General features: G+C 43.0%; 2 protein-coding genes across 2 annotated transcripts in view; both read right to left on the bottom strand.

The window, feature by feature from the left end:
- Nucleotides 1-8,420: 8,420 nt before the first annotated feature.
- Nucleotides 8,421-16,249, bottom strand: LOC309350859 (uncharacterized protein). Its single transcript, XM_081878158.1, has 4 exons — nucleotides 15,700-16,249; nucleotides 14,557-14,623; nucleotides 13,064-13,257; nucleotides 8,421-9,029 (listed from the first exon to the last, which is right to left on the bottom strand). Exons 2-4 carry the CDS (start codon nucleotides 14,600-14,602, stop codon nucleotides 8,961-8,963), a joined length of 309 nt encoding a protein of 102 aa, XP_081734284.1. The 5' UTR covers nucleotides 14,603-14,623; nucleotides 15,700-16,249; the 3' UTR covers nucleotides 8,421-8,960.
- A 5,021-nt stretch (nucleotides 16,250-21,270) lies between these two features.
- LOC309350858 (uncharacterized protein) overlaps nucleotides 21,271-26,265 on the bottom strand; it is a 54,505-nt gene continuing 49,510 nt past the window's right edge. Inside the window, exons 8-9 of the mRNA XM_081878157.1 lie at nucleotides 21,745-24,703; nucleotides 21,271-21,412 (exon numbers count right to left, since the gene is read on the bottom strand). The gene's annotated coding sequence lies outside the window, so the exon portion shown is untranslated. The remainder of the gene's footprint in view (nucleotides 21,413-21,744; nucleotides 24,704-26,265) is intronic.

Raw genomic sequence — 26,265 nt, 5'->3', positions numbered from 1 at the left:
GTTAGCTACCTTTTAAAAAACGGACTAAACTATTTCATGTGAAAGGAAGCATCCTGATGAAAACATCTGGCATAGCAGGGGATGGCTCGGCTTCAGAGAATAAATGCAAAACCTTAAGTATTTTAAAGTGTCAAAAAAATTGTGCAGGCACAGCTACCACACATGCCATTAGCTGCCTGTGACATTCACGTGGCCATATTCCAAGAATGGTGGACCTGAGACCCTCGAAATATTGTTGTCAAACCTCAGTTGTCAAACGCAATCCGTTCCAGAAGACCGTTTGACTTCCAAAACGCTCAACAACCGAGGCGCGGCTCCCGATTGGTTGCAAGAGCTTCTTGCACTCAAGTGAAGCCATGTCGGAGGTTCGGCTTCCGAAAAACGTTCCAAAAGCGGAGCATTTACTTCTGTGTATTCAGCATTCAGGAGCAAAAAATGTACAATAACAGAGGCATTTGGGAATCAAGGTTTGACTGTGCAACTCCCAACATCCCTGACTGTGGCCATGTTGGCTGGCAATGATGGGATTTGGAGTTGACCGACATTTAGACAGCCATAGAATCCCCACCCAATGGCCGTCTAAAGGTTGGTCAAGTCCAAATGCCAATATGTTTACAGTCAAGGATGTTGGGAGTTGTACAGTATTCCAAACTGCACACACCATGACACTTAGGTGTGCAGCTCCTTTCATAATAGTTCTGGAAAGGTAAATCCAGTCAGCTGAATATGGCTCAGGAGCACGATGAGTGCGGAAACAGGTTATAATTAGAATAAAACAGCTACAGTGCAGGAAAGGGCTGCTGTGCATATGGATCTCTTTCTGGACCAAGAGAATCGTCTGGAAATGCCTTTCAGCTGCACTGCAGAGTGAAACGTGCATATCTCCTTTCTTTGGCACGGCAGAAACTTTTCACGTCGCTTTCAGTAATCATCTTTCTCTTTATCACCCCCACACAGTATATCATTGCTCTGGACACCGGTTATTTAAAGCTATTATTTAGTGCCATAATAAGTAGCAATTTAAATACAAGGTAAAATCACCACATTGTCTTGTTTACCAGTGATGTTAATGTTAAACTGACGTGTAATGCTCCCCAAAAAGGCAGCCTATGATTTGTTATCATTAAACTGTCAGCTCTGTCATGTATTAAGCATAGATTCATACTATACTTCTTTGAGCATATCACTTTATTTTGTATCAGCCAAAAAAAAAAAAAAAACCTGAAGCATTTTAATTGTGTCTCTGCTATTTTTCTATTAACTGTTTCATGCATTTTTTCCCCTGGCCTTTTAATTGCAGTTTAATAGTGGTCATTAACACATTAAGGGGTGTTAGAAGAACATTTGAAGTCCTCTTGACTTCTACCAAAGTTGACACTTCAATGCTACAGTAATTTCAGCTATTCATTTATTTAATAGTGACCTATGCAAATGTGGAACCATGTCATTTTACAAATTGACTGTAATAATTAACTAGAAAGGCAGAGTAAAATGAAACAGGTTATAATTAGAATAAAACTGCTACAGTATTACGTCAGCTAGAATAAAATAATCTCAAATGATTAAATTGGTTTCAATTATTAAGGATCGGTTTAATGTACCCACTGTTCCATTCCTCCCCCCCTTTTTTTTTTACATTTCTCTTTTTTGTGTGCATTAGATGTCACCTCATGCAATTTATGCATTTTATTCATCTTGGTAAAACAGGCATTACAAAAGTTTAATTAAGTACTAAAAGACTTCATATTATTCCGTTGAATTTTAAATTAGTTGCAAAATCTAGTGATACTGAAAGAACATACCATTCATAATCATTTCAATTAGCTTGCATCTATTACATTGTCTAATTTTTTTTCCCTGCCAACCAATAAGTACATAGGTGTGTAAAGAAGATTCAGTATTTGTTTCTGGACAGTTTTAACCCACATGAATACAAGTATCAGGATCTTGTTGTCTCGCATTTGGATTCTTCTCTCACTTGCAACATGGTTTTGATTCTTCTGTGACAGGGCTACCCATTTAATGAGCATTCATCCTAATTTGCTTACACAAAGCTTACAGAAGGTTAGACTGTAGCTGGTCTTCACTGAGCATTCATTCTGACTCATTTGTGCATAGGTTATAGGACAGTGAACATTCACCCTGAATTGCTTGCATGGTGGTTATATATCTTCCCATTAATTGCTCATTTATCCCACAATCCTCAGTGCATTTCCTTGTCACTTTCCTAACAGCAAAAAGTCCATTTTTTTTTAAAAAAAATCCACTTTAATTGAACATACCGACATTTCCTGTGTGTACCTGAATTCCTCCCTTAAAAACAAACAGTCAAGAGGCAATGGGAAAGTAAATTTTATCATTTTCATTAAAATTGAATTGTGTTCATTTCACCCTTCAAAACTAAATCAACATCCTATTTTTGTATGGATGAGAAGCACACAGAACCAAATAAATACATTGAAATACTGATGAGAAACATGCTTTTGCTTCCCCACCACAATTGTTCAACGTAACATTGAATATACCATCTGATGAAGAGGAATGGAGCGCTCAAAGGTTTGTATGCAGGATGGGGTGTAAATACACTGGCAGAAGTGCTGGATTGGCTTTGATGCTGTGTTTGCACCGCACCAGCCTGCCCATCACTTTGCCCCTCCCCATAAGCAGCAGAGACTCACCTGCCAGGAAGCCAGGTAAGCGCCTACACTCCACAATGCTGTCTGCTACTGATGGCCATGCTAGCTGGGGCTGATGGAGTCCAGCAATATCTGGAGGGTCATAGATTAGCCACCCCAACCCTGATAAGTTATTTGGGTTAATGGTGGGGTAAAAAAAAAAATAACACGCTACAACCAGTGGTCAGAGAAAATGCACAGTTTCCCCCTCTCATTGCACAGAGACACAATGCATGAAGTCTAATAAGAAGCCATTTTGCACATAGAAGCAGAGACCTAACCCAACTCTCCCTAGTTTGCAACACAAGAGGCCATTTCTCATTTTGTGAAAAAAATATCAGTGATAGAATTGCAAGGAATGTGAGCTTTTTATTCCGATGCGAAATACCATTTTCAGTCATGCCTTAAGCTCGTAAGAGTGACTTGTACATTTTCCAAATAGAGCTCGATTCCTTTATTGTAATGTAATTGCAATTAATGTTGTGCAGTTGTAATAATGTAATTATTATTAATTACATTTTCCAAAGGTAATTAAAATTCTTTGCTTTGAACAAAGGCGATAAGTGGATCACAATTAGCAGCATTTTGACAAAAAAGGAGAAAACAATTAATATGGCAGATTATGTTAACTCAATACAAACAAGTCATTTTTGTGTGTCTCCTAAGTGTTAAACATTGATAATTTACCCAAATGGTATCTTTGTACTTGGAAACGGTATCAGCTTTAAAGATCTTTCTGAGTTACTTGGTAGGAAATTAGTTTTCATGCATGCTGATATTATAAAAGCTGGATTAAAAAAAAAGGAGGGATGTGCAAAATATGATGAAGTATAAGGGAATTTGAAAGTGTATCTTTACATTTGCAAGAAAACTGGGGAACTATATGGTGCAATGAGACCACCACACAACGAACCTGAGCCATTTCTCAAGAGTAGTAGATTCATGTCTACCACAATACTTCACCTACATGCAGAGGTATGGGAGGGGTGAGGAATAATGCTGGCTTCAGGATTTTGGGGCTTCTAGGGTGTTATGTACTGAGTTGAATAGGATTCAGAATGCAGCAGTCTGATTGGTCCTAGAATAGGACCCAGAATGCAGCAGTCTGATCGGTCCACAGGAGCCACCCAATGCAGCTTCAGCTGGAAGTGAATCCACAACCTGATTGGCCTACAGGAGAATCCCAGAATTAGCCAATCACGTGGGGCCCATTGTGTAAATAATGCATATAAAGCAGACATTCTGGAGGAACTTCCATTCCTCCTCACCACTATGAGATGACCAAAGAGCATGAAATCCACTCTCAACTCTCGAGTATATTTCATAGGGAAAGTTTTCCTTTAAGACAGCATAGGCACTGGGTTGCCCCCGAGAATGGGAGAGCCATCGGGCGTTGCATGACGTCACACACATATTCCAATGACATGCAGGCCAGGCCAGCAGAAGGCTGGCCTGTATAGTGTCAGGAGATGTCGGAAGGGGCAGTCCAGATTTCCGCTAGGCCGCGCTGGTCCCTGTGGTGTTGAGAGATGCTGCAAGGACCACCATGGCCTGGCATGAGGCGTAACCTAAGAAAGGTGAGCAAACTGGACAGGACATCACTCTGTGTTTTAAAAATTGCCCACAACTTTATTGTTTCCAGGTGTGTGTGTGTGTGTGTGTGTGTGTGTGTGTGTGTGTGTGTGTGTATCCCTCTCAGCTTCCTGGTGGAGGGCTGAGGTATGACAGAGTCAGGCACAACCAGCTTTTATCAGCAGGGGACAGACAGGATACGCCCACCCAGCTTGGCCAAATTGTCTGAAATTCAAAACCGGATAGACACGAAAGTCCGGCATCCAAGCAGACAGAGGAATCCCCAACTGCCAGCCACCCTGCCCAGCATTGCTGCCATGGGATTGAGGCCTACCACACAACTGTTGCCTGTGTAAGCAGCCACTGCCACCTATACCAGGAGTATTTGCAAGGTGTTGAATCAAGACGTGACAAATTTGAAGGGAGAAAGAGTCACAATGGGTAAAATTGGTATAGGCTTCTATTGATGTGCAATGTTGTTCTCCCCCCTCAGTTCTCATATATACTTTCCACATGGCCCTCAGTGCAGACGCAGTGCCTGAGTTTCAGCTGCATCACCTGGTTCTAATGTGAGCGTCTTGAAGCCTCCATTAAGAATATTGGCAATCTGACTTTGGGCGAGATCTCTTGTCAGCAATTTAGTCCTCATTCTCACTTCGTTGATGGAGTGTTACAGCAACTAAAAACCCAAAAGTGATGCTTGTTGCTCTGAACACATAGGGCAGTGCTAAAAGTCTTGTTTTTGTCTATGTCAGCTAGTATCAGTGGCTACATTTTCCAGAAACGGCGTATGTCCTGATGTGAGAAAACATGACCTCATCGGCACACAAAGAGTTGCCTTTGGAGCTGTTTGAGAAGGGTTACAATCGACAGAGAATAGAGGTTAACTATAATAGTCACAATGGGATGTAGCCAGCTAAATCACGTTTATCCTGTGAACTGTCCCGAGATCTTTTGATGAAGGGGCGGTATATAAATCTAATAAACAGTAGTAGTAGTAATAAATCATTGTGCGCATGGAATGACTTTGACAAGTGCAACACAACTGCCTCTCCTCCCCTTGTGTGCTGCCTGCGGCACCTACAGATGTTCTCTGTTGGGTTAGAGGAAACCCTAGGGCAGATTTAGGGGAAGAGGGGAATGGGAAGTCCCATTGCAGTTGCAGACGTTGTTCTCCGCATGCAATTATTTAGCTGGATGCAAGCCAACAGAGGTGCCAGCTTGTGAAGGCAACTGTTGTTGGGGAGGGGCAACATCACACGTGTGACATTACAACATGACTTCAGGATGTCTGGAGGAGCCAGGGGCGGACCCAAATGTGGTAGCCATGTGGCACAATGGCCAGCGGTTCCTCCTCCACCACCTCTTCTTGGTACTGTCCTTGGCGGGAGGCTTTTTTGAACCTCCTTCACCACCATAGGAGGAGGAGCCAGGTGCTGGAGGCATGCCACACTCAGCTCCACTCTTCAACTCCATGCTTTTGAGGCCTGGAGGGGCCCAGCCCCTACGCCAAAAATATTGTTGTTGTTTAGTCGTTTAGTCGTGTCCGACTCTTCGTGACCCCCTGGACCAGAGCACACCAGGCACTCCTGTCTTCCACTGCCTCCCGCAGTTTGGTTAAACTCATGTTAGTAGCTTTGAGAACACCGTCCAACCATCTCGTCCTCTGCCGTCCCCTTCTCCTTGTGCCCTCCATCTTTCCCAACATCAGGGTCTTTTCCAGGGAGTCTTCTCTTCTCATGAGGTGGCCAAAGTATTGGAGCCTCAGCTTCAGGATCTGTCCTTCCAGCGAGCACGCAGGGCTGATTTCCTTAAGAATGGATAGGTTTGATCTTCTTGCAGTCCATGAGACTCTCAAGAGTCTCCTCCAGCACCATAATTCAAAAGCATCAATTCTTCGGTGATCAGCCTTCTTTATGGTCCAGCTCTCACTTCCATACATCACTACTGGGAAAACCATAGCTTTAACCACCAAAAATATAGGGACGACAGAGGACGAGATGGTTGGACAGGGGCTGCAACCCAATGTACCTAAGGCCCTCCAGATGCTGTTGGAATACCACTCTTACCATCCCTGACCATCAGCCATGTTGGTTGAGGCTGATAGGAGTCCAACAATGTCTGAAGGGCCACAGCTTCTCTGCCTTTGCCTTTCACAATCATTTCTTATGACTTTGCAAGAAGGTTCTTGATTTTCAGAAAGTTGGTAGCACTGTAGTTCCTTTAAAAAGAAAAACACCCGAAACATTTTTTTTTTTAAAGCAACTCCTTTTCCAAAGCAAGAAAGCAAGGTTACGAATGTTTAAAAGTTTTGACAACCTACAGCAAAGAACCTATCCACTCATTGGAGAGTTTCTACTTCATTTAAATCTATCACCAAAAAGAGAGAGAAATTCTAGGAAGAAATAAAATATGATGACTTAAAAATACATTATTTATGACAAATTATTTTCTCAGTTCTGATGGTATATTTAGATAGATCAGATTGGCTAATACCTTCATCTTTTCTTCTTCTTTTTCCACAAGGATATATGCTGACTGCGTATTGTCACCGAAGGGAATTTTCAAAGATGCACCGAAAACTTCCTTTGCAACATAAAACAGAGAGCTTTGCACAATCACTGCTATTCAATTTGCTCTTATCTATAGGCACTGAGGAAAAACATGCATAACAGAAGAAGCTAGAAATGTTTATGAAGCCAAGAAATATCTTAAGAAGGGGGAAAAAAGGTTTTAACTAGGTTTTTAGAACTTATCACCCACTCCACCCCTGTGGCAGCCAGCTATCTGAAGCCCATAGGGAAAACAGGCCGTCTTCCCATTCACAATAACATCAAAGCCTTTTAAAATATATTAAAAGAATTAATTTGCTCTTTTTCTATTTCCCAATCCAGCAAGGCCTTTCCCACTCTATATGATTCTCTGCATTTTTCAAACTACCCCTCTATGCTCATTCATTTCCACCAGTGCACATTTTCCATACAACTACTGATGGAAATGCGATATGCGGCGGTCCAAGCAAATGCATTCTTCACCCAAGCCCTACACATCTAAAGATAAGGGAGCATGATCCAGGCAGTGGATTAAACACAGTTAGGTGCCACTGATTTCAATAGGAGAGAGTTAACACAAGGCATCAAAATCAATGAGAATTAAACGGATGCTGCTGCTAGCTTTGACTTGATCATACATACTTTCTCTTGTCCACACAAATAAGTCACCTTGGCAATTCTTACTCAAGCATTTGTGTTACAATACAGTGAGACAAAACAAAACAAAACACGAACCCATTATTGACATATTCACGAAACTGATATTAACAGTGTAATTTCAAACTATTTACTTTAAAAATGCTTCTCGAAAACTTATGTTTTTTCCTTGTCCTATATTGAATGATTTTTGGCAGAAGGCAACTGAAACTACCAAGAGAACTGTATGGAACAACCTTACATTTACAGAGCAAAATATCTTCTTGAATTATATACCCGGTACGTGGGACCTTACAAAAGGACAACACGAGTGGACTCTCTGTGCCCTCACCACAGCAAAAAGACTGATCGTGACGAAATTGGAAAATCAAAAATGTGGCTCCTTTCTACGATTGGATCGAAGTCTTATATAATCTCGCAACATATGAACAACTTGCATACAAACGCAGACTTGCCATGGACAAATTCAATGGTATTTGGAATCCATTCCTACAAACACTGTAATAAATTAAGGTCTGGTGAAGTACAATAACAGCCTTGTAAAATATACAGTTTGGGGGTTTTCCCCTCCTCCCCCCCCTTTATTTTCCCTTCTACACAGGTTCTGTTTCTCTTTTTCTCTCTTTTATTTACATCTCACTATCTTTAGTGCACATATAATTATGTACTTTTTGAACTTTCAATAAAGATGTTAAAAAACCAACAACTTAAAAGGCACTCTAATTTCAGTTATGTTTCTCCCAGGAAAACATCCAGAGGATTGCAGCCTAATCCTCCTTTAGCAGTAATGAAACTGGGTGCAGAATTCCTTGCTTAAGGGCAGAAAGGAGTAGTATGCACACACAGGTGAGAGCTCTGTGCACATGATGGAGATTTGCACTGCAAATCAAGGACTGCCAGGGACTGGCTGGATGCAGAAGTGGAGGCAGGCAGCAGCTGGGGAACCCCCAAGAGGAAGAAGACAATAAGGTTACAATATGTGGGCAGCAAATAATCATTCAGTGTATACACACAACTTAGTCCTAAAGATTGAAAGAGTCCCTAAGTACCCAAAAGCCTAGAGAGGAAGAATAGCAATGTACCACAGTAAAAGGAAGACTAGGGGAGGGATATATCTAGTCTTGGAGCAAGATAACAACAACAACAACAACAACAACTTATTATTTATACACCACCCATCTGACTCGGTTTCCCCAGCCACTCTGGGCAGCTCCCAACAGAATATTAAAAACACAATAAAACATCAAACATTAAAAAATTCTCTATACACGGCTGCCTTCAGATGTCTTCTAAACGTCAGGTGGTGGTTTATTTCCTTGACATCTGGTGAGAGGGCGTTCCAGAGGGCCCTCTGCCTTGTTCCCTGTAATCTCACTTCTTGCAGTGAGGGAACTGCCAGAAGGTCCTAGGAGCTGGGCCTCAGTGTCCGGGCAGAACGATGGGGGTGGAGATGCTGAGAACAAAGTGAGGAATTTGAGTTCTGTGCCATCTGCAAGAGTTAAGTTCAACTGAAATCTCTCACCCATTCCTTTGGTTCAGGGTCCAGCAAAGTGTAGGGCTGATTCTTGAGACACTGAGGAGCAAAGAAAGGGGCATCGTTTGACCTGCAGCAAAAATTGTCATGTTGTTGTTCAGCCAGCCAACTGTGCCCACTTTCAGGATATGCCATTCCATCCATCTTTTCCTATTTTGTCCACTCCAACCCAATGGCAAGCAAACATTCAATAGCCTCTTCACACCCACAGTCTTTAATGAGCTGGATTTCCCCCCCCCCCATAATTTTTGTTTAGTACTTCTGCAAACCTTGGGGTATCCTTAGTCCGCTGATACCTCCCTCTTGTTTGGGGGGATGGAACCATTTTGACTACATAAGGATCCACAGTCAGAGAACAGAGTTCTTTGTTTTTATATATAATGGCTATATATAAAATGGTTGCACAAATGGTTATTTTCATCCTGTGTTCTAGTAATTCCTAAAGTCTATATTTTTAACAAAATAATTCATGTGAATAAATGCCAAAACCAGAAAGGGAAGCACGTCAACAAGGGCAAAGAACTTGGGCATCTGAAAGCTGATATCCAACTCTCTCTCTCTTTAAAGCACAGATAAATTTGAATCAGCAAATGCTGTCCATCATCTTAACACTTGGACACAAAATGAGGAGTTATAACAAGCACTGGTTGAAGTGGGAAAAGCTGAATGTGATGGATTATCCAGCTGCAAAAACAGACTAGAAAAGTGCTACAGAGCACTCACCTTACTGAATTTCACCTAATAAACCACATGTACATACTGTGCAAAATATTGTTGGATTTCAAAGCATCATGGCTGCGTGCTGTTTTAATCATTCATGATGAACATTTGGTCCTTTTTTTAATGTATGAGGTGATTCATATTACTTATGAATAGATCTCTCTCTTCTTTTCTGCCCTTTAAAAAAAAATACTAAAATAAGGTAGATGGGTGGGTTAAATAAAGTGGACATACGAGTTAAAATCAAAGAGCAAATGAAGAGGTTTTGGAATGCAGGGGGATAAAGAATTCAATTAACCATTGAAAAAACAATCCTCCACTGTGGGTGGTAGACTAACAGTTGCTGGAGGGAGAATTGCTGTGGCGTTCAGGTCCTGCTATTGGGTTTCCCATAGGCATCTTGTTTGCCACTGTGACAACAGGACGTGCAACTAGATGTGCCACGGGCCTGATGTAGCAGGATCTCCTTATGTTCTTAACCCTGCGATCCAGTAGACTGCATGTGCAGCTGAACCCTACTATCACCTATGGCAGGGACTGACTTTGGTAATCTTTCATAATATTGTGTGCAGTGCAAGGCCAAGATTGGTTCCCCCCAAATGGATCTTCTCAGTTACACGCCTCCTCGGCTTGGCACCCTGTGTGACGGAACCACCCACACAGCCGTAAATCCAGTGGAAGCCAAAGGACCACATACACGTGTGTTTTTTCCAACGGAAGAACAAATAAACCTCAGCTGCACTCACAATACAGTGGTGCCCCGCAAGACGAACGCCTCGCAAGACGGAAAACCCGCTAGACGAAAGGGTTTTCCGTTTCGGAGGCGCTTCGCAAGACGAATTTCCCTATGGGCTTCCTTCGCAAGACGAAAGCCCATAGGGAAATCTCCGGGACAGCGGGGAAGCGCAGCGCGTCTTCCCCACTGTCCTCGGACCTCCTCCGAAGGCTGGCGGTGGGGCGGAGAGACCTCCTCCCGCCGCCAGCCTTCGGATGGCTGTCCTGAAGACTTGCGGTGGGAGGAGGGTTTTCCTTCCCACCGCCAACTTTCAGAATGCTGTTCTGAATGTTGGCGTGGGGAGGAAAAACCCTCCTCCCACCGCAAGCCCCGGGAACAGAAGAGAAGCGCTGCGCGCCTTCCCCTCTGTTCCCGTACCTGTCCTGAAGGCTTGCGGTGGGGAGAAAAGCCCTTCTCCGCACCGCCAGCCTGGCAAGCGGTCTCCATAGGAACGCATTAATTGATTTTCAATGCATTCCTATGGGAAACCGTGTTTCGCAAGACGAAAAACTCGCAAGAAGAAAAAACTTGTGGAACGAATTAATTTCATCTTGCGAGGCACCACTGTAATCACTAGAATGCAATGACATTTCATTCCGAAAGGTATAGGATGCCAGCCCAGTTAGATAAACATTTAAGATATCAATTAAGCTGGGAGACATGGGATTTCATTGGGCTTACTTCCATTCCAAGCTCACTCTCAACATTTTCAGAACACATAGCAGACTTAAGTCCTGCTCAGCTAGTGCTTCAAGCCCTCTGAGCAAGACTTATTTGCAAAAGGAAGAAAATTACAGTCATACCTTGGGGTACAGACGCTTCAGGTTGTGTATTTCGGGTTGCACACTGCGCCGAACCCGGAAGTACCAGAACGGGTTACTTCCGGATTTTCGCGCTTGCACATGCGCAGAAGCGCTAAATTACACTTTGCACAGAAGCGCTGAATTGCGACCCACGCGTGCGCAGACACAGCACTACGGGTTGTGAACGCTGCGGGTTGCAAATGTGCCTCCCGCACGGATCACGTTCGCAACCCGAGTGTCCAGTGTATTTAAGACAGTACTGAAAGCAGCCAACCAGACTGTAGTGCAGGTACAGGAAAACTGTGCCCCTCCAGATGTTGTTGGGACTCAACTCCCATCAAGCACATCCAGCATGGCCAATGGTCAGGGATGATGGGAGTCAGAGTCCAGCAACATTGGGGAGACACCTTGCTATGGAAGATCCAGGATTCCAAAAACAGAAGCTGAGCACTGATGTGTTTTCCTGTTATTTTTATTTATTTTAGTTTGTATGGTGCAATGCTCAAACCTTAGCTTTTTAAATAATAATAATAATAATACACACCAGAGGTAGAAGCAACCAAGGACCCCTGGACAGTTAAGTCCAGTCAAAAGCGACTATGGGGTGTGGCAGTCATCTCGCTTTCAGGCCGAGGGAGCCGGCGTTTGTCCACAGACAGCTTTCCGGGTCATGTGGCCAGCATGACTAAGCCACTTCTGGTGCAACAGAACACCATGGCAGAAACCAGAGCGCACGGAATCGCCCTTTACCTTCCCACTGCAGTGGTACCTATTTAGCTACCTGCACTGGTGTGCTTTCAAACTGCTAGGTTGGCAGGAGCTGGGACAGATCAACGGGAGCCCACCTTGTCACGGGGATTTGAACCCCTGACCTTCCGATCGGCAAGCCCAAGAGGCTCAGTGGTTTAGACCACAGCGCCACCCGCGTCCCTACTGAGGGCTAAAGATATCCACTTGGTGGCAACAGCGAAGCTCAAGGATGGCTAGGCTTGCTGGCTTGCTCATTGTCCCCACCCATCGCTTCTCTGAGTTGTGCTGCCACAGCATGAATGCTATTTCAATTTGAACTAGCACTGAATAAAGCAAAATGTGCGGACACAAAGAAAGGCTCCCCCATGTCAGTGAGAGGCCATTATGTGGCATGAAAAACACTGGGAGAAGGGATATGCATGTTAATTCATGGGGAGGAAATGAATTATTTTTCTGTGGTTCACATTTTGGAAGTCAACCTCTTCCCAACACATACAATCATGTGCCTTCTTCACACATTAAGTCTTTTTAAAAACTATTTCCCCCTACCCAGAAATATCTGTGGGGGCAGGGGAAGAGGGGGAAGGCCATGTGTGAAGTGTCTCTTAGTGGACTCTAGGTCTTGTATGCTTCACTTTGTAGTTAGTTGTCTCCTGAGGCATGCCAGAAAGGGCGCTGAGCTCACTACCTACAATGTGATGTTTCAGCACGGAAATAACTTCATCGTGCAGGAGCTTGCGGAAGTGATCTGGCGTGCCAAGGAGATTTTCAAAAAGAGCAGAAGTGATGGGGGAGGGGGGAAATGCACAATAGCAACGCGCTACATTCATCCTACAGAGATGACAACACCGATTCTTCCCTGTGCGTGTTTTTTTATTCAAGGTCTGTTTAAATATTCTTTGGAGTGCTTCTGACGCTAAGCGTCAGACCTAGCATAAATAACAGATGAAGCTCGTTGTCCGGATTAATTTCAGGCTGCTTTTAACACCGCTAGTTCAAATGATCCCAAACTTGCAAACTTCTACCTGTAAATGCTCTGAGAAGTTTTGAGCAGTCAGGTTCCATTGCTCTGATGTTTCAACACTGTCATCGAGGAAGCACAGGGAAATCCCACGGCGCTGACCTTGGAGACGATTTGTGGAGCTGGCCCTTTTGCTGGCGACCGAGAGGGGCTCCTTCAGCAGTCTCGCCTGAAAACAAAGTAACATCACATATACCCCTGGGAAGAAAAAGAGGGAGAAAAGGAGAGAGGGAGAAAAGAAGTCTCATCAAGTTGCTCATCAAGGTGGTGTCTCAAACAAGGAATCGTTTCCATATATATATAAGGCATGACAAGCAACTTATTTCCACCAATTTGCTGTGTTTGCTTCTGCGTTGTAGCACCTTTTCCTTTCTGTTTTGTTTTAATGTGCTTCTCACAAGATGATGCTTGTTAAACCCACTGCCTGGCAGCCTGTTTTCTCCCTGCAAGTTGCAAGTTGGGAAGCAAAACAGAGGAGGCAGGAGCGGAATCGCGACTATCAATTGACTGACAACAGCCCTTCTCCATTATTAGTGCTTGTAGGCTGCCAAAAAACTAATGTACTTCAGGAGATCAAATGTAATTAATTCAGGACCTTAAATCTCTAGCATAAATGGTTTCCGGTTTGGGTGGGAGGTTTAGAAAAGGAGCGGGGAGAAAACCTTTTGCACAACTACCTATAATTTGGAAAAAAGGGTATAAATTAAACATTCTTTGATAATAATATGCAATGACAGTATAATCATATGCTAACATTTAATCACCTTTCATATACAATATTACTCTGATTCTTCTTTAAATTTTTATGCTGTATATTGCTGTACATCTTTCTTGCTGATTGATTCCCTTTATTACTCCTGATTTTATTTATGTGGCTAATTTTTTTCTTCTTTTTTTTTTCAATAAAAAAAAAAAACCTGAAGCATATATTTTAATGAGTAGTTTTGTTCCGCTAACATCTCCCGAATAAGAGAATTCAGCACACCTGCCTAAATAAGATGCTTGAGATCACTGAGGAAAGAAATTGACATTTTACTTTACCCTCAGCATGGAGCCAGGGGCAAAGTTTGATCTGAAAACTTGCAAATTAACCAAAACTGTCACTCAGGAGTTATGGGCCTGAATGCTGCAAAATATGTTCTTTGAAGTCCTCATTTCAGCAAAATTATTAAAAACTTTATATCTAATTAAAATTGTAACTGCATTCCCATTTTTCAAAATCTCTATATCCTGGGGGCCAATTGGGATGAGTGAATCCGCACCCTCCTCTCTGCAGCACACTGAACTGCTCCTACAGCAATATCAGATCATTACCATCTCCCCAGCTGAGAGGGAGCAGCCATTATCATGCAGCATTATTAATCTTCTTGTCTTATCAACTTGCAAATCACAAGCCATTGAGCCTTATGGCATGGTTCTGGGTCCATAGTTATTCATTTTGTAGGTCTACCTAGCCTTTGAGTCTCCTTAATCACCTGAAGATTGTCAGTCTCTTACCTCGGCCTGCCCCTGTGGCCCTTCTCAGTTTCTGTGAAAAGTCCATGATGTTCTCTCAAAAAAGGACCTTTTTATTTAAAGAGAGAGAGAGAGAGAGAGAAGGAGCAGTAAGGAGGATAAATTTCATTAATGGATGTGAATTAACAACCTACTGCCAAGAGCTGACCCTTTCTCCTGACATGTACGTCTAAGTCATTCTTGTCACTCTTTCCCCCATTAATATTCCGAAAAAGACAGGGCATTGAAGAGAATAGAATATGATAGTTCCCTTAAACAGGCACTGTTGACCTTAGGTTGGGGATTTTTCTTTAATTTGCTTTTCTTAAAAAATAAAATATTAATCATATTGGGGAAAAGGCACGCAGGGTTCCTTTACATTTTCAATATATTCCATTTAAAATATTGCATTCATTAAATTAAAGGCATTGAACATTTTGGGGATATTTTTCTGAAGTGCCAAAGGAAAATAGAAATGTAATTTCCATGGGAAAGTAGACGTGACAGGCTAAGGGACCCCGGCGACAACTTTGATATCTCCCACTTTCCGTAAGCAGGGTTCCATAAATACCACTTATGGGGCATTTTGTGTTGTTTTTAATGAGGAAAACTCACCTGCATTAATTAAGGTAACTTTATACCACTTTGGGAAAGTTATACAGGTATATATTGTAGGCAATACTGTGCACATTTTCACCAGAAGAAAAATCAGAACCAGTAGCGTAAATAAACAATTAATTCAAACTGCGACAGATACAAACAGAAATGTGGGTTTTAATTTTGGGTTGTTGTTTTTTTAAAGAAAATGTTATTTCACTAGATACTATTACTGTACCTCACTTTAGCTTGCTTACTGATAACGTTAAGACTTCATTATTGGAATCATATTCATGAAAAAACAATAAAATGACATAATGACTTGACAGGAATCTTTGTTCTTTCATTCCATAGTAAAGGTTTGGGGGAGGATTTATTTATTTCTTCTATTTTAGAAGCAGATATAATTGTGCAAGGCGATGTCTGCTGTGGATAAATACATGCTTATTTAACACAGTACGTTCTTTTCTTAAGATGCTGAAACCGAAATTTGATACAGACTGAAAATGTGACCAAAACTGCATCTGATTTTATTTTTTTAAAACTCACCAAGAAAAGTCACTACAAAGTTTGTATGAAGTTCTTAACAAAACATTGGCTGTGGCTGGATAATGTATGAGATGAATAAATGCAACCGCTTTTATTTCTCGGCATAGCAGTCAGAATGTTGCTGTGTGCGGCAAGTGCTGAAATGGCAAGTATAAATGAATTTAAGTTACTTTCTTGTTTCTTAGGCAACGTCTCAAAAAGGGAGCTTAGGAATCTGCCCCATGTTAAGTCAGACCATAGGTCCATCTCGCTTTCTATATTATCTGTACTGGGCATTCCACAGTTGAAGCTGGGATCTTTCAAATGGAAAGCATGTGCTAAACCACTGAGCTGACAGCCCTCCCAGGGGTGGCCAGAAGCAGGGGCTTTTATGAGAAATGACTTCGGAACCTGTTTGGATGGAAATCGTGGCCCTCGAGCAGGAGTGAGGAACCTCTGACCTCGCAGGCCTAACTAGGCACAGCATGGGTCCAAAGCACAGTTCAAAGTGTTGGTGCTGGCCTATAACGTCCTAAATGGCCAAGGCCCTGTATACCTGAAGGCTCATCTCCACCCCGTCATTCAGCCAGACACTGAGGTCTAGCTCCGAAGATCTTCTGGTGGTTCCCTCAGTGAGAAGTGAGGTTACAGGGAACCAGACAGAGGGCCTTCTCGGTAGTGGCGCCCGCCCTGTGGAACGCCCTCCCATCAGATGCCAAGGAGGTAAGTAACTATGCAATCTTTAGAAAACAGATCTGTCAGGCTTCAGGGAATCAGATCCCTCCCATGGTGACAGCCAAGAATCAGAGAAACGATAAAAGTTATTACCAAGCAATTTATTCAGTAACTCACAGAGAGCAATGAAGGAATGCAGCCTTCCCTAAATAATGGCCTTGCTCCAAGTAAAGTCCCCACCACCACGTCTCCCCTATTCTACGTCACCCCTGTGTCGGCTAATCTGAGCTTTCTCCCTCTGAGCTCTCTATTCTACTACCCTCAATGCACACCTGGTCCTTTCCAAAGACACTGAGTCTGTCAGCTGTCTTTCCCCTGGTGCTTCTTCTTCCTCCTGCTCCTCTTCCAATATTTCCCAGCTTCTCCCCTCTGCGGCCTCTGAACTATGCCCTTCTGCAAACCACTGTTCTAAATCTATACTGTCCTCCTGTTCTTGAGAAGGTTCAAGGGAAGGGGGGGGGACGGTCCCCACCATTCCTCCTCAGTCCAACAACATCTAATGTTGTTGTTGTTGTTGTTGTTGTTGTTACTTCCCACAAACTCTGTCACACACCTGACAGCATACATGACTTCAAGTGTGGGGCAGGTATGGGCACAGCCAGAAAGGAACAACTAGGAGCCTAGACCGACAAGCTGCATGCTAACTGGGCTTCTCCATTTCCCAGTGTGAGGAGAGCAACATGGATTCCCACAGGGACAATATGCATGCTCCCTTTTTTGGATGGCAGAAACGAAGTATTGAACATAAAGCACCTCTCACTCATGCTTCCTGATTGAGACCTCAAAGTCAAGGACTTCAATAACACCCCCTTCCTGCCAGAGAACAGGGCAGGTTATGCCCAGTGGAGAACATTGCCTGAATACAGTATTATGCCACAAACGTACAGGGAGACCACTCACTTATGCTACATTTGCTATTCTGGATATATCCAGGACATCCCATGCTGGCTTTCAGCAACTATATTCCTGAAAATATCATTTATGAAATAATCTTCAATTAGAGGATGGTTTACAGACTGAGGTATAAGGATTTATCATTTATACTATCTTTATCCCATGTTGTTAGCATGGCCGTTAAATCGGTTAGTATGAATTAGCAAATGAAGCCAAACGTGTATTAGCAAAATAAATACAAACAGTAGTTCAAGCTTAACTCAGCAGAGTACCGGACTATATAGGCTGAAATGAAATGCCCATTTTCTCTTTGGCTAAATTCTCAGGTGTTAGTGACTACCTATCCATAAAGCCAAAGAAATACCGATCTGAGGCATAGAGTTGTTCTAAATTCGGAAGAAATATGCGACACTATAAGCATGTGTTGGGACGTAAATGTGGTTCATCTGGGCTAGATCATGGCCATTATTAATCAAATTATTTACCACACAACTCCTTATGGAATCAGAAAGTATCTATACACCTGGATTTCTCAAGATGCATTTTTACAAAAGCATGTGAGGCAGTAAGTTAAAAAAAAGACTAAAGAGTCACAGGGGGGAATGGCACGTGAAAATGACATTTGGAGGAGGTTTCCTTAGTTAGTTAGTTAGTTAGTTATTAGTAAACAAAACATCAAAACAATAGCCCTCCTTGCCACAGACACATTTAAAAGGCTGTAGCATGTAAACCAGTCAAAGACCTGGTTGAAGAAAGCACCACCTGGTACCTAAAATTATTTAATGACGGCCCAAGACGAACCTCCCTGGGGAGAGCATTCCACAAATGGGGAGCCACTACAGAGAAGGCCTGTTCTTGTGCCGCCACCTTCCAGACCTCACATGGAAGAGGCACACAAAGGAGGGAAATGCTCCTAAAAGTTAACATATTAAATATATTAGAAACCTGGTGGAAGACACCCAAAAAAGACTCTGTCAAACAACCGGTGGTGCAATGGAGAGGGAACAGAGGGGGCTTTTCCAGACTAGGAGCAATGACATCATCTGCCAGAATGTTTGGGTAACTGACAGACCCTCCTTGCTCTGGGTTTCGCTTGCCCTAACCACTTTCGTAACATTAAAATAGCTACCTTTTAAAACCTTATTGAGAATGAGGGGACAACTCAGAGAGCCAACAGCCAAGTATGCCAATCAGGAAACTGAATATAGTACCTGAGAGCATTGTTTGCAGAAAACTGCAACATAGGACCAAAGGAATTTAATCACTAATGTAGGGGGAGGCAGGGGTGGTTCCCCCGGGAGCAAAATTGATAGGGATGCAAAATTTCAACATCCGCTGCTGCCTTAAAACAGCTGTGCACTTTTGTCACTGGGCTCCATTAAAAACAACTTCTCCATGCGAACCAGGAAGTGAGCTCTCCAGACAAAGGGACAACTCTTCTTTTCTTATCTCTGCAGCAACACTCTCCTGGGTGATGCAGATGCCATTAGGCAGTTGAATGCGCCCACTACCCTGGGCACTGGCAACCCACGCTACACCACTGCTTCAAGCCCCTCACAGTTAAGTGCCCGCTTTCATATTTTGTGTGCTATTGTTTACAAACGGTCGAGAAGCACCATTTTTTGCTTTAATATCTGAGAAAATGCTTAAGCACCTGTGGTTGTTAGTACTGTTATGGGGTTTGAGATGTTAAACTGGGTGGCAGACTCTTGTAATCCCTGGACCCAGCAAGTGTTAAGATCTAACCGAGGCTTCTAATTTTGGGAATAGCCCGGCTAGCCTCCTGGTGAGAGGTGTAAGGAGAACAAAGGAAGAGACTCTGTGGGAGATGGCAAAGCCACTTCCGAGCTAGAGAGGAGGTGGGGTTGTGGGCTTCATGCCCCTCCCCACACACGCGGGGGTGGGCTTTCAGCCCCCGTGATACCAGGGGAATCCTTGGACGCGTCATCCCCCTGGCCAGCCAATCGGCTGGCCCAGGAGGTGTGGCCTGCCCTGTTTAGGGCTGGCGCGGCTAAGGATCTCCCTCTTTCCTGCGCCTCAGCTGATCAGGTTTTCCCTCCCCTCCCACCCGTTAGGCTAGGCTCTCCGACTTTGCTATGGACTTCGGTTGGTCACCATCGAGGGGCCTGGTAGGAATTTTTCCAATTGGCAGATTGGCACCAGCCACTTGGTTTTCACCTACCTCGTAGCAAACCGTCACAACTCCCGGTATGGGCGGTTAGGCATTGGCAGGGGTATTGTTATGCAGATGAAGGGGGGAAGGAAGTGCCATCACCTTCCGCCAAAACAAAGGGTAGTCCAGTAAAGGATTACTGGGGGCGTGGCCTTGTCCTAAGCCTATGGAGGTGTGGGCCCACGGCACGCCCCCGAGCGGTGACCCCGGGGGAGCTCCTAGTTGATGTGCATCAGCGGGACTCCTCTTACTGGTGGTTAGCCCTTACTGGTCTTCAAGCAAGCGAGCTGAAGCCGGTGAGTTGATAGGACCAATGCCTAAGCCAATACCGCTCAATTCCTGTAATCCATAAAGTTGTGGCCTAATTTGACCCATTAACTCTAATTCTTGTGTCTCGTGTCTTTATTTCTCAAGGGGGAGGCGGGAACTCGCCACGCAAATGAGTGTTGCCCCTTCCTCAGCTCACAGATAGTGAGGAGGACAAAAGCCAGAGTTTTTAGGAGTGATGTGACCTAGAGTAAAAAATCAACAAGCTGGAGAGTGTCTAGAGCAGCAATCGAGGGCAATGTTTGATGTGTGTTTGAATCAAAAGCTGTGGCTAGGGGGAAACAAGACCCGTTTGGGGTGTTGATGCTGTGGACCCCATTGTAGGCTCAGACTGCATATATGTGTAAATAAACCATATATCAAAAAGACGCCACAGTGTCTGTCATGCCTCGTTTCCAAAAGGAATCCTGGAACCCCAGGAATCTTGCACTCAGGGGCAAGCAACACTACAACATACATTTCCAACAAGGGAAGGAAATGCTGAATGGATACAGTTTATTTGTAAATTAAATAAATCTATTTCCCCCATGCCCTTGAGAGCTGGCTGATTTATCAGTTAATAAAATAATCATACACTATAGACTAGCGCTTCCAATTTATTTTAAAAAGAACCAACGTTGCATTTTTGACATATATGAATACAAATGTAACACAAGAGGAGACTTCGTTCAAAGCAATATATTATGTATCTATAGCTAGGCATGAGTTACAGTGCATTGCTTTGCCTGTACGTTGCTATTTCCAAGATTGATCTTATAAACACTAACTACCCGTGCTGCCCTTGCTTATGTGAAGTCCAATGGACCTCAGCAAGATTATTTATCTGCGTGGAAATTATTCACACGGGTAAAAAAACAACACACCACACAATCCAGCTGGACACAAATCAGTGATATGATTTTAATTATGCACTCTAAACTCCATAGAAAAAGCAAAGTGCAGTGCAAAAAGAATAAATCACTAAAAGCTGGCTCATCATTTTTATGTTCATTCAGAAAAGCAACAATAGCAAATAAAGCACAGGGTGTAGTTCTTTTATGAGGAAAAAGAACCAGCAAAGTCAATTCTGGGACATCATCATCATCATCATCATCATTATTATTATTATTCAACATCAATCATTATCATCATCATCATTATTAGCAATACACTGTCTTAACATTTCCCCCCTGAAATTTTAACAAGAAAAAAAAATCCCAATCAATATTTTTTTTTAAATGTCAAGTATCTCAAACAGTATAGTTAAAGTCATTTGCAATGTATTTAAAACTTATTTCAGTAGCACTGGTTCATGCTTGCAGTTTTCTTACTGACACAGCTTCTTGCATCACTGAAGAGCTGCTCCCATGATTTTTAAAAAATTATATGCTACCTTTATTGTCCAAGGAGCTCAAGGTGGTGTACGTAGTTCTCCTTCTCCCCGTTTCATCATCACAACAACCCTGTGAAGTAGGTTAGGCGACTGGCCCAAGGTCACGCAGTGAGCTTCATGGTTGAGTGGGGATTCGAACCCTTGTCTCTTCCAGGTCATAGTGCAACAATCTAACCATTACGCCACACTAGTTTTATGCGATCAGATCCTGATTGTTGAGGCATGACTGGGATCTAGATTTTTAAAAAACAAAACAAAACACCACCCTGCTGCTCTAATAATTTTTTTTTTCCTGGTACATACCATCGTGCAATTCCCACAGCTTTCTGAGCCCTCTCCTTCCTTTGTTATCTTTTGACGATTGTTTCCCACCCCTCCAGCTACTATCTCCCTCTGTTCTGCTCTTTGGGGACCATGAACACTTCTCCACAATTGAGCAGCTTTTACTACAAGTCCCTTTTAGCATTTTCTGAGCTTTGGGCTATATTCCTCTTGAGAGAAAATTTGTGGTGTGGGGCGGCGGCGGCGCACCAACAGCTGGGAACTTTACTAGTTTTCAACTTACTAATCTCGAAGCTGAGTTCTCTCTTTTTCGAATGGCTCAGTTTCCATAGTCCTCTCTGGAAGGAACATCTGGCACCTCCGATCAAGTCTGCTGACACACAGGTAATTATCAGGCTGTCTCCTTTCTACTCGGTCAATATAGCTGAGAACTGTTGCTACTGGTTCTATTTCCCAATATTTTCCAGTGGAGTAAGGTTGGGTGAATATGTATACAGTGTTTTCCACACACACAAAAGTGCTGAAGCTATTTACAACCAAAGTAAAAATTTGCAACGCTGAAATTATAGTAAAAACAGATTTAGCTGTACAGTATCATGTTGTGCTATCCAATGCCCAGAGAAACAAAAAACAAACAAAAAACACTTTTGAATGGCACCAAAAAACCCCACCTTTGCATGGCACCAATATCATGACAAGGTTAGCACCAGTCAGGCCTCCCTTGGGAGAGTACTTTATAAAAAGGGAACTACTGCAGAGGAGGCCCTCAGATGATGGTCTTAGGTCTGGGCAGGTTCATATAGGGGAAAGGCAGTCCTGTAGGCATAGTTGCCCAGAGTCATATAAACAAACAAGAACCTGCATAAGTTCCACTGTCAGCTTTATATATAAATGGGATGAGAACATGATTAAACAAATGTGGCTTCTCCCATCACATCTACTCTGGATGAATAGGCTATACTACCACTATCTAATGCGAAGCTGTCCTGTTACATCTTTCATTATGCTTTGCCATGGAACAAAAAAAGCTTTTGAAGAATCATAAAGTTCTTCCGAACAGGAGGAAAACTCTGTTTGCACCACTGCATAAAACATGATCAGCTTTTCCCCCCTCTTCCTTTTAATGTTGCTCTTAACTCCTAATCATCAGGCATGACGGATGATCTATCCTGGCATTAGAACATTTTGTTTTATTTTTTTTTCCAAGTGGTCATTTTATAATCACAATAAATGCTCTGGGCCAAGGGGTAGCGCTGATTAATCCACACCTCAGCTGTGCAAGAAGCAGGAGGTGAAATGCACCCAAGGTGTGCATTAATGAGCCCTCCTGTACAGTCTGTCATGTCTTACTGTTTAATTAAATCCCAAACCAAATAGTTTTGAAGAGAAGGTTAGGAATGAACATTTTTAATGTTCCTTTTTTGTTGTTCTTCTTTAAAGGATCTTCTTCACCAAGCAGGAGGAAGGGGGAGGGGACCCAGATATATTTAGAACAATATTTTAATTTGCAATACTTTGCTCGATTAGATGAAAATAATGTAATGTATTTTTTTATAAAAAAAAAGAGAGAGGGAGAAAAAATGTGATTAAGATGCTTAAGTGCACAGTATATTACATGAAATTTCTGATCATAAAGAAAGGTAATATCTACTCAAAATTATAATTTCTGTACTTCGAAATCATCTCAGCAAGAATTATCTACCCATATCAAATTGTAGCACTTGTCAAAATCAACTGTAAAGGCGCTCAAGTGCTCTTCTGAATCAACAAAACAGATGTATAGCGATGTGAGGTTGCAGCGAGATGGAAATAAAAGTGAACTATATGCCAGTCATTGCCCTTAATCTCTTGAACCCAACACTTAACAAAGTGGATATCACAGGTTTTTGAGACACTATTTATAATGTTTTCTTGTGGGGGGGGGAGAGAGAATCAGGGCTTGAATCTTAATAATATATGCAAAAACACTCTATAAAATTATTTGCCTCTAGTTCTCCTAGACTGCAAAGCTCACCAGGACTCGTTCATAAACATGGAGCGGGACGGGGAGGAGATCAGAATAGATTTCTCCAGCCTTTTCCAAGGTCAGGGAGAACTCCAGTTTTCTATTTAAAAAGTTAGTTGATCTGCTGGGTATAAAGGGGCCAAACACTCTGGGTAAAAGTACTGTGCCTCTGCAGTTTTTCAGTAGAATTAAATTGTACTGAAGACACCGAGAAAACCAGTGGATGCAATTAGATATTGTAGGCCAAAGCAGTGTGAAAAGTAAAGATGAAGCAGTCCTCAGAAGAGTGAGGAGTGTGGCTAGAGCTCTGGCAGGCAATAATTTTAGAAGCACAACGAGCTATTTCCTATCAGCTGTGACAATAAACCCGAAGCATGAGTCTAGAACGATATTGTTACATGCCACCCCAATCTCCAAGTGGTGCAATGTTTCAGTGTTCTTACTCAGGGTTCGTGTTTCCTTTGGGAATGAGGCACAGTGGAGCGTGGGGTGTCTTTATGATATATGGTTTATTTACACATATATACAACCAGAGCATATGATGCTTACAGCATTGACACCCATAAAAGCTTCTTGCTTCTCCCATAGCCACAGCCACCTTGGATTCAAAAATATGCATGCTCTCTCCAACTTGCCGCATTCCACCAACTGCAACTATTTTCCTTCAGCCCATATCATCCCCAACTGAGATCCTAAAGTTCTCCACTCTGATTTGTATCTGCTAACCATCCAAGAGCTCAGGAGAGGGTCCACCCATTTGCCAGCTGGTACAGGCATTGCTTTGCTAAGGGTCCATCTCCCTGTGTTTTTCTCTGTTAATGGCCCATCTCTCAGGAAATCTCCTGGAAGCAGAGTCCAGCTATTAAGAGTCTGACTTCCAGTTTAACTCTCCAATAATTGATTAAATTCTAACACTTACTAAACCCAGGAATTATGTGTGTGTGGAACCCACAAATTCATAACAATATATTGGGAAGAGCTTTCTACCTCATTGCCATGGTCTTGATGGCACTATTCAGGGAACAGAGGAAGGACTCAGCAATTTATTGTCTTATGAGCCAATGGACTGGCTTATGGCGCCCATGGACTGAAGCAAGGCAGGGGAGAAGAAAAGATACCTGGATCTGAAAATGTGGCTATGGATCTAGCAGGTAGTGGCTGCTCCTTGGAAAGTAGATCCATGATCAGGTGTCAAGTCCATGAATAATTGGGGGGCCCTGGTCCCCCGCTCTAAGATCTGCATGGGTGAAATTAATTTCTATCCAGTGTCTTATTTGGACACATATTGCAACATGCCTAGCAATTACAAGACTCGTGTAACTAACTTTTTTTTAAAATTTATTACCTGACCGGTCAAACCTATTTTCCATTCTAAGCAAAATTGTAACATTCCTTTAAGCTTTCTAGGGATTTACTTGGCACTGTTGACATTGCAGAGTGACTATTATATATATCCGTGTGTGTGTGTGTGTGTGTGTGTGTGTGTGTGTGTGTGTGTGTTGTATTTCCATTTTCCTGACTTTGGGTATTCAGTGCTACACTAAGCAAAACCGCATTATCTGTATCACTCTCCTACTTACATTGTTGTTCCCAAAGGTTTACTTGTAACATTCACAGCACCATTTATTTTTCTCCTTTCCCCCCACTGTCATTTCTGTACAGATTTAATACAACAGAAACATGGCTTCCACTGAGAGCTACAGGTAGTGCCTTTCCAAAGTTCCCTATAATTGGTGTCTGCCATGCCAGCTGACAGCAAGTTATGTAAATCACAGCAAGGACCCTACAACCCCTAAAGGCATGAATATTTTTTTTTATTCAGTGCGGAGGATAACTACGGAATCTTAGTAATAGTACCCACCACCGAAGGGATCACCTTAGCCGAGCAAAGTTAACCTTTCCAAACTGGCCGTGTTCGGTTCTGCAGTTTAAACCCCTCTTCTCTTAAAACATCCTTTTGATGGAGAGTATATAGCTGGCATTATTTTCAAGGGTGTTTTCCCTTTTATGCTTTTGGAAGAGTCACATGCTTCTGTGTACATTTATTCAAAGCAGTAAGAATTCTCACATCTTCAAATAAAGATTGTCTTGCAGCGTCTTGCGAACAGGACACGTGTTTACCTTTATCTGATCAAGGGCTTTCAGAAATCCCTCAGAGTCCTACACATGGGCAGCCAAACCACGGAAACCAACGAAGTATAGGGCAGGGAGTTTCTTTAGTTTGTTTGGTGAATGAAAACAATGTCCTTTATGGTTGAGCATGAGTATGTATTCAATAAATGTTTGCCTTTAAATAAAAAAATTCCCTGGGTGAACACTCTGATGTGCTGTTGTCAGGGAACTGCCATCAGAGCTGGAGGCAGAGGGAAGGCTCCAGAGGGATGCCGGAGAGGGTCCCAGTAGGGAGAGAGGCAGCCCATCTGGTGGGGAAGGAAATCAGCGTAACACCAGTGGAGAAGGGGGGCAGAGAGGGAATTTGGAGAGGAGGCTCCAAGACTCTTCGCCAGAAACCAGTGGGGAGAGCACGGGTCCTCCGCTGCCCACTCCCTCCCTGCGCAGAAGACTTCCGCGCAGGGAGAGTAGGAGGAGACTTGGCGTCAAAGAACTTCTTTGCTGGAAGAGATTCAAAAAACGCCCACTGACGGATTCTGCCAGCGACTGAGGCAGCCACGAAGTGAAGGGCTGTCCAGACAGAAAGGGTTCAACCAGACAACCAAGCCAAGAGTGGCGGCAACTTATGCATAAGCAACCCCTAGAACCTTTACAGCTGTGCGTGCCTATGGTGGCATCTTTGTGGGA

This window comes from Podarcis erhardii, assembly GCF_964252035.2.
Source record: "Podarcis erhardii genome assembly, chromosome: 10".
NCBI classification, from domain to species: Eukaryota; Metazoa; Chordata; class Lepidosauria; order Squamata; family Lacertidae; genus Podarcis; species Podarcis erhardii.
The sequence above is the reverse complement of the archived record's forward strand: the minus strand, read 5'-3'. Positions and strand labels throughout refer to the sequence as shown.

Coding starts and splice junctions, on each gene's coding strand:
- LOC309350859 (XM_081878158.1), bottom strand. CDS start 14,602: ATGGACTTTTCACAGAAACTGAGAAGGGCCACAGGGGCAGGCCGAG. Junction 13,258..14,556: donor GGCCACAGGGGCAGGCCGAG/GTAAGAGACTGA, acceptor TTTTCTTCCCAG/GGGTATATGTGATGTTACTT. Junction 9,030..13,063: donor ACTTCTCAGAGCATTTACAG/GTAGAAGTTTGC, acceptor TTTGCTCCTCAG/TGTCTCAAGAATCAGCCCTA.